The following is a 12,652-nucleotide window of genomic DNA, read 5'->3' as shown; positions in this document are numbered from 1 at the left end:
TGTGTGTGTGTAACATTCATGGATGTGTGTGTGTGTGTGTGTGTAACATTCATGGATGTGTGTGTGTGTGTGTAACATTCATGGATGAGTGTGTGTGTGTGTGTGTGTAACATTCATGGATGTGTGTGTGTGTGTGTGTGTAACATTCATGGATGTGTGTGTGTGTGTGTGTGTAACATTCATGGATGTGTGTGTGTGTGTGTGTGTGTGTGTGTGTGTGTGTGTGTGTGTAACATTCATGGATGTGTGTGTGTGTGTGTGTGTGTAACATTCATGGATGTGTGTGTGTGTGTGTGTAACATTCATGGATGTGTGTGTGTGTGTGTGTGTGTGTAACATTCATGGATGTGTGTGTGTGTGTGTAACATTCATGGATGTGTGTGTGTGTGTGTGTGTGTAACATTCATGGATGTGTGTGTGTGTGTGTAACATTCATGGATGAGTGTGTGTGTGTGTGTGTGTAACATTCATGGATGAGTGTGTGTGTGTGTAACATTCATGGATGTGTGTGTGTGTGTGTAACATTCATGGATGTGTGTGTGTGTGTGTGTAACATTCATGGATGTGTGTGTGTGTGTGTAACATTCATGGATGTGTGTGTGTGTGTGTAACATTCATGGATGTGTGTGTGTGTGTGTGTGTGTGTGTGTAACATTCATGGATGAGTGTGTGTGTGTGTAACATTCATGGATGTGTGTGTGTGTGTGTAACATTCATGGATGTGTGTGTGTGTGTGTAACATTCATGGATGTGTGTGTGTGTGTGTGTGTAACATTCATGGATGTGTGTGTGTGTGTGTGTGTGTGTGTGTGTGTGTGTGTAACATTCATGGATGAGTGTGTGTGTGTGTGTGTGTAACATTCATGGATGAGTGTGTGTGTGTGTGTGTGTGTGTGTGTGTGTAACATTCATGGATGTGTGTGTGTGTGTGTAACATTCATGGATGAGTGTGTGTGTGTGTGTGTGTAACATTCATGGATGAGTGTGTGTGTGTGTGTGTGTGTGTGTGTGTGTGTAACATTCATGGATGAGTGTGTGTGTGTGTGTGTGTGTGTGTGTGTGTGTGTGTGTAACATTCATGGATGAGTGTGTGTGTGTGTGTGTAACATTCATGGATGTGTGTGTGTGTGTGTGTGTAACATTCATGGATGAGTGTGTGTGTGTGTAACATTCATGGATGTGTGTGTGTGTGTGTGTAACATTCATGGATGAGTGTGTGTGTGTGTGGATGTGTGTGTGTGTGTGTGTGTGTAACATTCATGGATGAGTGTGTGTGTGTGTGTGTAACATTCATGGATGTGTGTGTGTGTGTGTAACATTCATGGATGTGTGTGTGTGTGTGTGTAACATTCATGGATGTGTGTGTGTGTGTGTAACATTCATGGATGAGTGTGTGTGTGTGTGTAACATTCATGGATGAGTGTGTGTGTGTGTGTGTGTAACATTCATGGATGAGTGTGTGTGTGTGTGTAACATTCATGGATGTGTGTGTGTGTGTGTGTAACATTCATGGATGAGTGTGTGTGTGTGTGTGTGTAACATTCATGGATGAGTGTGTGTGTGTGTGTAACATTCATGGATGTGTGTGTGTGTGTGTGTAACATTCATGGATGAGTGTGTGTGTGTGTGTGTAACATTCATGGATGTGTGTGTGTGTGTGTGTAACATTCATGGATGAGTGTGTGTGTGTGTAACATTCATGGATGTGTGTGTGTGTGTGTGTGTAACATTCATGGATGAGTGTGTGTGTGTGTGTGTGTGTGTAACATTCATGGATGTGTGTGTGTGTGTGTGTGTAACATTCATGGATGAGTGTGTGTGTGTGTGTGTAACATTCATGGATGTGTGTGTGTGTGTGTGTGTAACATTCATGGATGAGTGTGTGTGTGTGTGTGTGTAACATTCATGGATGAGTGTGTGTGTGTGTGTGTGTGTAACATTCATGGATGAGTGTGTGTGTGTGTGTGTGTAACATTCATGGATGAGTGTGTGTGTGTGTGTGTGTTCATGGATGAGCGTGTGTGTGTGTGTAACATTCATGGATGAGTGTGTGTGTGTGTGTGTAACATTCATGGATGAGTGTGTGTGTGTGTGTGTGTGTGTGTGTGTGTGTGTAACATTCATGGATGAGTGTGTGTGTGTGTGTAACATTCATGGATGAGTGTGTGTGTGTGTGTAACATTCATGGATGAGTGTGTGTGTGTGTGTGTAACATTCATGGATGTGTGTGTGTGTGTGTGTGTGTGTAACATTCATGGATGTGTGTGTGTGTGTGTGTGTGTGTGTGTGTAACATTCATTGATGAGTGTGTGTGTGTGTAACATTCATGGATGTGTGTGTGTGTGTGTAACATTCATGGATGAGTGTGTGTGTGTGTGTGTAACATTCATGGATGAGTGTGTGTACATGGATGAGTGTGTGTGTGTGTGTGTCAGGTTGATTTCCCTTAACCTCTCCTTGTAACATTCATGGATGCTCAGAGTCTATTCCTTCCGTCATGTCGTTCACAAATACCAGAAACAGCACTGGTCCTAGGACCGACCCCTGCGGGACCCCGCTGGTCACAGGTGCCCACTCTGACACCTCGCCACGTACCATGACTCGCTGCTGTCTTCCTGACAAGTATTCCCTGATCCATTGTAGTGCCTTCCCTGTTATCCCTGCTTGGTCCTCCAGTTTTTGCACCAATCTCTTGTGTGGAACTGTGTCAAACGCCTTCTTGCAGTCCAAGAAAATGCAATCCACCCACCCCTCTCTCTCTTGTCTTACTGCTGTCACCATGTCATAGAACTCCAGTAGGTTTGTGACACAGGATTTCCCGTCCCTGAAACCATGCTGGCTGCTGTTGATGAGATCATTCCTTTCTAGGTGTTCCACCACTCTTCTCCTGATAATCTTCTCCATGATTTTGCATACTATACATGTCAGTGACACTGGTCTGTAGTTTAATGCTTCATGTCTGTCTCCTTTTTTAAAGATTGGGACTACATTTGCTGTCTTCCATGCCTCAGGCAATCTCCCTGTTTCGATAGATGTATTGAATATTGTTGTTAGGGGTACACATAGCGCCTCTGCTCCCTCTCTCAATACCCATGGGGAGATGTTATCTGGCCCCATTGCCTTTGAGGTATCTAGCTCACTCAGAAGCCTCTTCACTTCTTCCTCGGTTGTGTGCACTGTGTCCAGCACTTGGTGGTGTGCCCCACCTCTCCGTCTTTCTGGAGTCCCTTCTGTCTCCTCTGTGAACACTTCTTTGAATCTCTTGTTGAGTTCTTCACATACTTCCCGGTCATTTCCTGTTGTCTCTCCTCCTTCCTTCCTTAGCCTGATTACCTGGTCCTTGACTGTTGTTTTCCTCCTGATGTGGCTGTACAACAGTTTCGGGTCAGATTTGGCTTTCGCTGCTATGTCATTTTCATATTGTCTTTGGGCCTCCCTTCTTATCTGTGCATATTCATTTCTGGCTCTACGACTGTTCTCCTTATTCTCCTGGGTCCTTTGCCTTCTATATTTCTTCCATTCCCTAGCACACTTGGTTTTTGCCTCCCTGCACCTTTGGGTAAACCATGGGCTCATCCTGGCTTTTTCATTACTCCTGTTACCCTTGGGTACAAACCTCTCCTCAGCCTCCTTGCATTTTATTGCTACATATTCCATCATCTCATTAACTGGCTTCCCTGCCAGTTCTCTGTCCCACTGAACCCCGTTCAGGTAGTTCCTCATTCCTGTGTAGTCCCCTTTCTTGTAGTTTGGCTTCATTCGTCCTGGCCTTCCTGCTTCTCCCTCCACTTGTAGCTCTACTGTGTATTCGAAGCTTACAACCACATGGTCACTGGCCCCAAGGGGTCTTTCATATGTGATGTCCTCGATATCTGCACTACTGAAGGTGAATACTAAGTCCAGCCTTGCTGGTTCATCCTCTCCTCTCTCTCTTGTAGTGTCCCTTACGTGTGTGTGTGTGTGTGTGTGTGTGTGTAACATTCATGGATGAATGTGTGTGTGTGTGTGTGTGTGTGTGTGTGTGTGTAACATTCATGGATGAGTGTGTGTGTGTGTGTGTGTGTGTGTGTAACATTCATGGATGAATGTGTGTGTGTGTGTGTGTGTGTGTGTGTGTAACATTCATGGATGAGTGTGTGTGTGTGTGTGTGTGTGTGTGTGTGTGTGTGTAACATTCATGGATGAATGTGTGTGTGTGTGTGTGTGTGTGTGTGTAACATTCATGGATGAATGTGTGTGTGTGTGTAACATTCATGGATGAGTGTGTGTGTGTGTGTGTGTAACATTCATGGATGAGTGTGTGTGTGTGTGTGTGTGTGTGTGTGTGTGTGTGTGTAACATTCATGGATGAGTGTGTGTGTGTGTGTGTGTAACATTCATGGATGAGTGTGTGTGTGTGTGTGTGTGTGTGTGTAACATTCATGGATGAGTGTGTGTGTGTGTGTGTGTGTGTGTGTGTGTGTGTGTGTGTGTGTGTGTGTGTAACATTCATGGATGAGTGTGTGTGTGTGTGTGTAACATTCATGGATGAATGTGTGTGTGTGTGTGTGTGTGTGTAACATTCATGGATGAGTGTGTGTGTGTGTGTGTGTGTGTGTGTGTGTGTGTGTGTGTGTGTGTGTGTAACATTCATGGATGAATATGTGTGTGTGTGTGTGTGTGTAACATTCATGGATGAATGTGTGTGTGTGTGTGTGTGTGTGTAACATTCATGGATGAGTGTGTGTGTGTGTGTGTGTGTGTGTAACATTCATGGATGAATGTGTGTGTGTGTGTAACATTCGTGGATGAATGTGTGTGTGTGTGTAACATTCGTGGATGAATGTGTGTGTGTGTGTGTGTGTGTAACATTCGTGGATGAATGTGTGTGTGTGTGTGTAACATTCGTGGATGAATGTGTGTGTGTGTGTGTGTGTGTGTAACATTCATGGATGAATGTGTGTGTGTGTGTGTAACATTCGTGGATGAATGTGTGTGTGTGTGTGTGTAACATTCGTGGATGAATGTGTGTGTGTGTGTGTGTGTGTGTAACATTCGTGGATGAATGTGTGTGTGTGTGTGTGTGTGTAACATTCGTGGATGAATGTGTGTGTGTGTGTGTGTGTAACATTCATGGATGAATGTGTGTGTGTGTGTGTAACATTCGTGGATGAATGTGTGTGTGTGTGTGTGTGTGTGTGTGTGTGTGTAACATTCATGGATGAATGTGTGTGTGTGTGTGTGTAACATTCATGGATGAATGTGTGTGTGTGTGTGTGTGTGTGTGTGTGTGTGTAACATTCATGGATGAATGTGTGTGTGTGTGTGTGTGTGTGTGTGTGTGTGTGTGTGTGTGTGTATCCGTGGATGATTGTGTGTGTGTGTGTGTGTGTGTGTGTGTGTGTGTGTGTGTGTGTGTGTGTGTAACATTCATGGATGAGTGTGTGTGTGTGTGTGTGTAACATTCATGGATGAATGTGTGTGTGTGTGTGTGTGTGTGTGTGTGTGTGTGTGTGTGTGTGTGTGTGTGTAACATTCGTGGATGAATGTGTGTGTGTGTGTGTGTGTAACATTCGTGGATGAATGTGTGTGTGTGTGTGTAACATTCGTGGATGAATGTGTGTGTGTGTGTGTGTGTAACATTCATGGATGAGTGTGTGTGTGTGTGTGTAACATTCGTGGATGAATGTGTGTGTGTGTGTGTGTGTGTGTGTAACATTCATGGATGAGTGTGTGTGTGTGTGTGTGTGTGTGTGTGTGTGTGTGTGTGTGTGTGTAAAATTAATGTATGAATGTGTGTGTGTGTGTGTAACATTCGTGGATGAATGTGTGTGTGTGTGTGTAACATTCGTGGATGAATGTGTGTGTGTGTGTGTGTGTAACATTCGTGGATGAATGTGTGTGTGTGTGTGTGTAACATTCGTGGATGAATGTGTGTGTGTGTGTGTGTGTGTGTGTGTGTGTGTAACAGTCATGGATGAGTGTGTGTGTGTGTGTGTGTGTAACATTCATGGATGAATGTGTGTGTGTGTGTAACATTCGTGGATGAATGTGTGTGTGTGTGTGTGTAACATTCGTGGATGAATGTGTGTGTGTGTGTGTGTGTGTAACATTCGTGGATGAATGTGTGTGTGTGTGTAACATTCGTGGATGAATGTGTGTGTGTGTGTGTGTGTGTGTGTGTGTGTAACATTCGTGGATGAGTGTGTGTGTGTGTGTGTGTAACATTCGTGGATGAATGTGTGTGTGTGTGTGTGTAACATTCATGGATGAGTGTGTGTGTGTGTGTGTGTGTGTGTGTGTGTGTGTGTAACATTCATGGATGAATGTGTGTGTGTGTGTAACATTCGTGGATGAATGTGTGTGTGTGTGTGTGTAACATTCGTGGATGAATGTGTGTGTGTGTGTGTGTAACATTCGTGGATGAATGTGTGTGTGTGTGTGTGTGTGTGTAACATTCGTGGATGAGTGTGTGTGTGTGTGTGTGTAACATTCGTGGATGAATGTGTGTGTGTGTGTGTGTGTGTAACATTCGTGGATGACTGTGTATTAGTGCTATAGATAGTGATTTTTTTTTACCATGGGGTGACTGGTTGATATTTTTATTTTACATAATATGTGAAGAAGATGCTATGTGAGGAAGACGTTAGTCAGGAAAAACATGTTATGTGAGGGAGGATTATTATGTGTTGTTGTTGTGGTGGTGGTGGTGGTGGTGGTGGTGGTGGTGGTGGTGGTGGTGGTGCGTGCTCTGAACCTTGTTTATCTTTGTTGCAGGTGAGAGGCCTGCACCACCCACCTCATTATGTGAGTATTGTTTGTACCAGTGGGGAGGAAATGGTTGTGTGGGAGGTGGTGGTGGTGGTGGGAAGGGGGTGGTGGTGGGCTGGGGGTGGTGGTGGGCAGGGGGTGGTGGTGGGCTGGGGGTGGTGGTGGGCGGCAGGGGGGTGGTGGTGGGCAGGGGGGTGGTGGTGGGCAGGGGGGTGGTGGTGGGCAGGGGGGTGGTTGTGGAAGAAAAAAATCCATCAGTGGGTTGTGGAATATTTAAAAGACAAAAGACAGTAGCAGTGGAGGAGGGTGTATCATTGTGGGCCAAGTTAACAAGTGGGGTTCCCCAGGTCTCAGCATTAGTGCTAATACTGTTCCTGATATATGTAAATGATTTGCCGGAAGATATAGTGATTTAGAATGATTGCAGGGTTGGTCAAACAAAGTGACTGGAGCTGAATAATAATAAGTGCAAGGTTGTGTAATTAAGTGAAGCCGAGGACAGCTGGTAGCAGAGTACAGGCAGAGTACAGGCGTGCATCTTTCAATTGAGCAAACACATTCTAAAATTTTAAAGAGCACAGAAGTTTGCAAGCATACTTGTTCCGGTGCTGAGGATGTTCATTATTACTGGGGAGACTAAAGGAACTGAACCAGCCTAGTTGATCAGCCCCTGATCCACCGGGAGGCCTAGTCGTGGATGTGGCCCCGGGAGCGTTGACCCCCCGAATACTCTCTAGGTAGGTAGACAACTCTGGAATAGAGAATGAGCAGGAGAAATATGATATAAACATTCAACATATTCAAAGATATTGATAGTGTATAGGGACAGACTGTTTGAAATATGAGGCCCAGGGATAAAACAGGTAAGAAACTGGTATGTTAAGAATTGATTCACCTGTTTCAAGTTAGTAGGAAAATTGAATGACCTGTACGTGAAAGTGGTGGCAATACACAGTTATAAAATTTAATGTGATAGGACTCATAAGACCTGAAATTAGTAAGTTGATGTTGATTCAAGGCAACACATCCACTTGAAGCAAGTAGGAGGTAATGTAAGAGTTTATTATACCATCGTTATGGGGATACAAGCTAACTAGACAAAGGGACAAGCCTAGGTTGTGGGTGGACCAAACGAATTGAGGATCATAAGTAAACTCTAGAGGCCTGTCAGCGTACCTGTTGCTAGAATACTTTGTATTCCCAAGTCTTGTAGTTAATGTAAGAGATTATTGTAATAAATCCTTATATCATTATATTATTCCCTCCTGACAACGAAGTGTTGCTTTATCAGTAATTATGTATTCTCCATACTTCTCTTATTCATGTAATAAATAATTGGATTTCCTGGTATATTTTTATATTTGCCCCATTATAATTTCCTTTATAAATAACATGATGCCTAAGTGGTTGTAAAGTGCTATATGGGGAGATTAAGTGGTTGTAAAGTGCTATATGGGGAGATTAAGTGGTTGTAAAGTGCTATATGGGGAGATTAAGTGGTTGTAAAGTGCTATATGGGGAGATTAAGTGGTTGTAAAGTGCTATATGGGGAGATTAAGTGGTTGTAAAGTGCTATATGGGGAGATTAAGTGGTTGTAAAGTGCTATATGGGGGATTAAGTGGCTGTAAAGTGCTATATGGGGGGATTAAGTGGTTGTAAAGTGCTATATGGGAAGATTAAGTGGTTGTAAAGTGCTATATGGGAAGATTAAGTGGCTGTAAAGTGCTATATGGGGGGGTTAAGTGGTTGTAAAGTGCTATATGGGAAGATTAAGTGGTTGTAAAGTGCTATATGGGAAGATTAAGTGGTTGTAAAGTGCTATATGGGAAGATTAAGTGGTTGTAAAGTGCTATATGGGGGATTAAGTGGCTGTAAAGTGTTATATGGGGGGATTAAGTGGTTGTAAAGTGCTATATGGGAAGATTAAGTGGTTGTAAAGTGCTATATGGGAAGATTAAGTGGTTGTAAAGTGCTATATGGGAAGATTAAGTGGTTGTAAAGTGCTATATGGGGAGATTAAGTGGTTGTAAAGTGCTATATGGGAAGATTATGTGGCTGTAAAGTGCTATACGGGGGGATTAAGTGGTTGTAAAGTGCTATATGGGGAGATTAAGTGGTTGTAAAGTGCTGTATGGGGAGATTAAGTGGTTGTAAAGTGCTGTATGTGGAGATTAAGTGGTTGTAAAGTGCTATATGGGAAGATTAAGAAGAGTTCTCGCAACTTGCCTCTTCCTCCTCCCCGGGATGTGATGAATGGTTGATCACCAGTGATGATTCTTAAACTTCCCGGGATGTGATGAATGGTTGATCACCAGTGATGATTCTTAAACTCCCCGGGATGTGATGAATGGTTGATCACCAGTGATGATTCTTAAATGACTCCAACCCATTAGTCTGATTTAGAATGTTGGTAAAGTAATTAACATTGGGTCATTGTTACCACAAGCTAATTGTTGGAGGCGAGTTGCAGCCAGGGGCCTGTTGGTAATTTCCCTTATGGCTGGTGGGAGGCTGTTGAACAGTCTTGGGCCCAGGACACTTTGGGCAGTGAGAAATTTTAAAGTCGGTGTAAACTAATATTTCATTTGGAAGGACTTGCTGTAAGTTCTTACACAAAGTGGGAAGGTTTCAAGGAACGGTGAAGAGGCTTTGCTGGGCACTCAGATGACTGTGTTACATCAAGTCATGTAATGGTCAAGGACTAGCGAACACCAAGCTGGTTGTGTTTCTCTCCATCTTGTAAACACCTCAAGTAAGTTTGTAATGATTTAAAACTTGATCTTATAAAGTTTGTTGTTTAATAAAGTTCTGGGAGAATGATATAAAGTTGTATGGGAAGACAGTGGTTTGTTGACTCTTGTGAGAATTGGGTGACAATTTATCTGGCGGAAGTGTGCTTACAGGTACTCGGCATGTGATGTAACCCAATCCAGTGGTCATCCACGAATCCCCCATAACTTACCACACATCACCCAACCCAACCCAACCCAACAGCACTCGTGTGGTGGCTCCGGTTTCACCTCAGAGCCTGTGACCTATCCAGCCGTCACTCACCCACCTGAATGAATTCAGCCAGTGCCATGCTCAGTTGTGCCTCGCCCCTCCCCGCCTAACCATCAGTCGCCCCATGAGTAGATAGGGTCTCGCGCTTTGTTTTCTCACCTCTGAATAAAACTGTGGCATGCTGCATCAAGCAGTGTACCAGTGCCAAGTGCTTTTTCTTGGACTCCCCAAGAAGAAGAGGAAGGTATTGCCTCTGCCTGCCCATAGCTATCCTTCCAGCCAGGGGTGGAAATATGTCAAAGTGGAAGTCTGTCGTTTACCTGTGAGGAGTGAGGTCCCTGGGACAGTTGTCCAGGCTGCTTTGTCATCATCATCAGGCCAGAGGATTCTACGATGTGTTAGTGCGACTGTGTAGCATCGTACTGAAAGCACTGCCTCTGACATTTTTTAACTGTAGGTTGATGGAAGGTGGTGGATGTGTTCAGAGTTGGAGCAATGTGACGTGTCAGGAAAATGTTCACATGGCTTGTATCTTGAAAGAACGCTTCACCTTTGAGCTGTTTTCCTAGGCAAGTAGTCTAAGCCAGTGACTTAAGCCTTGGCGGTTAATTAGTAAGAGTTGGCCAGTGAGATGCTAATACCTCATTTCTAGTATAGGAAAACAGTGGAGGTATTTGGAGGTGAGGAGATAGGTAGTTTTATGGGAAAGTGGTAGTAAGGAGAGGACATACCATGGAGCACCATTATGTTGGCTCACCTGTCAAGTTCTCTGACTAAAGTGTGCTAAAACTGCCTTTGTATTGAGTTGAAAAGATTGGGGTATACGTACGTACGTGTGTGTGGGGGGGGGGTGGAAGCAAGGAAAATAATATTTATTGGTAAGGAAGAGCCTGTTTATTGTAGAAAATAGAGAACTTTTGAATTCTTAAGGGAATTTTGTTTTAAGGAAAAAATGAAAACACAGTTGTATGTCTTTAGTGTTTGATTAAAGCTTATTATGTAATGTTTTTTGTCTAGTTAATATTATTTTATAGAATAACTTAATTTTGTTGGCAAGTGAGTTATGTCTATGATCCGCACTTCTCTGCGCGCTCTCTAAATTTCTCTCACATTTTTAAGTCTTTAATTTTTGTGTTGTAATTTTTGTAATGTGTGCTGATAATGTGATGGGTTATTGAAAGTGGCTGGTAGTCAAGAAATGTGAGGTGAGGTATAGCGTAGTGTATATTGTGACGACAAGGTAAACCCAGGAAGGTCGAGTCAGACTACACTCACTAATATGTTTTGTATCCCAGCTGTTAGGAGTAAGAGGGGGGGGGTACGAGGCTGTCTCCAGTGTTGGAGGAGCTTTCTTGGAGCACTGGAATTGACCAAGGATTGAATAAGGGAAGGCGAATAATAAGATCTCTGGGTGAAACAAGGTGCTGCTGTTGCAGATTAATATGACTCAAATTCTAATAGAGCTTGAAAAATGAAATATGAGAGGAACTTGTTTTGTCACAACTAGGAACTTAATATTTTTTGTATTTAGAAAATGTGTCCATTTTTAATGTAGAAAGCATAACTATACCTGTTTAAGATTAGTATGTTCCTTTAATGGTAAAAATATAAAATCTGTGAGAATCGTTATTTTTTTTTGGAGGGGGGGGGTTAGAGGAGACGTGATGCTACTCTGTGTTCATCAGTCTTCTTGTAGGATAAAAGGGAAGGTATTACAACAGTTTATCATTCCTTTGTTATGAAGGGAGAAAACTAGGTAGACGAAGTTTTAGTGGACTACCAGACCAATGTAAGTGAACTGTAGAAGGCAGGCAGTTTAAGTGCACCTTGTATTCTCATTTCTTATTGCAAAAGCATCATATCACAATATATTCCCCTCCCGGTAACCTTGTGTAAGTGGAACTTTAGCAACCAGCAGTCGTGTGTTCTCCATACTTTCATTATTACTGTAGTGTAATAAATAATTGTATTCTTTCTTATAGTTGTATATTATTTTTCCATTATAATTTTCCTGTTATATAAAATACTGATTAAGTGAAATGTAAGTGCTGTGTGGGGAGGTGAAGAGTAGAGTTCGCACCAAGTCTCCCCTTCCCAAGTATGTCATAATACCTGTAGACAACTCTTAAGACGCGGGGCCTGGAGCCATCACCAGACTCGCGAGCAACTGCAAGCCAAGATTTAACCCCTGCAAGGAACCACAAGTCAAGAGTCGACCCCCGGAAGGGGCCAGTAGTCAATACTTCATTCCCGCAAAGGACCAGCAGCTAAGACTTACCCATGCAAGAGGCCAGCAGCTAACTCACCAATGCAAGGGACTGGCAGCCTAGACTGTATCTTTACAAGGGACCAGCAGCAAAGACTGTATCTTTACAAGGGACCAGCAGCAAAGACTGTATCTTTACAAGGGACCAGCAGCAAAGACTGTATCTTTACAAGGGACTGGCAGCCCAGACTGTATCTTTACAAGGGACCAGCAGCAAAAACTGTATCTTTACAAGGGACCAGCAGCAAAAACTGTATCTTTACAAGGGACTGGCAGCCCAGACTGTATCTTTACAAGGGACCAGCAGCAAAGACTGTATCTTTACAAGGGACCAGCAGCAAAGACTGTATCTTTACAAGGGACCAGCAGCAAAGACTGTATCTTTACAAGGGACCAGCAGCAAAGACTGTATCTTTACAAGGGACCAGCAGCAAAGACTATCTTTACAAGGGACCAGCAGCAAAGACTGAATCTTTACAAGGGACCAGCAGCAAAGACTGTATCTTTACAAGGGACCAGCAGCAAAGACTGTATCTTTACAAGGGACCAGCAGCAAAGACTGTATCTTTACAAGGGACTGGCAGCCCAGACTGTATCTTTACAAGGGACCAGCAGCAAAAACTGTATCTTTA

At 43.3% G+C, this 12,652-nt stretch overlaps 1 protein-coding gene across 7 annotated transcripts in view; it reads left to right on the top strand.

The window, feature by feature from the left end:
* The window catches only part of shep (alan shepard), a 442,703-nt gene that overhangs the window by 313,344 nt on the left and 116,707 nt on the right, over positions 1-12,652 (top strand). For 6 of the 7 annotated variants that reach the window (XM_070086066.1, XM_070086071.1, XM_070086069.1 and 3 more), the window contains one exon: positions 6,757-6,786. The exons of the other annotated variant lie outside the window; for it this stretch is intronic. In XM_070086066.1, the coding sequence (XP_069942167.1) occupies positions 6,757-6,786 (30 nt within the window). The remainder of the gene's footprint in view (positions 1-6,756; positions 6,787-12,652) is intronic. 7 annotated transcript variants of the gene reach the window in all.

The sequence above is a fragment of the Cherax quadricarinatus genome, chromosome 18 (assembly GCF_038502225.1).
Source record: "Cherax quadricarinatus isolate ZL_2023a chromosome 18, ASM3850222v1, whole genome shotgun sequence".
Classification (NCBI taxonomy): domain Eukaryota; kingdom Metazoa; phylum Arthropoda; class Malacostraca; order Decapoda; family Parastacidae; genus Cherax; species Cherax quadricarinatus.
The sequence above is the reverse complement of the archived record's forward strand: the minus strand, read 5'-3'. Positions and strand labels throughout refer to the sequence as shown.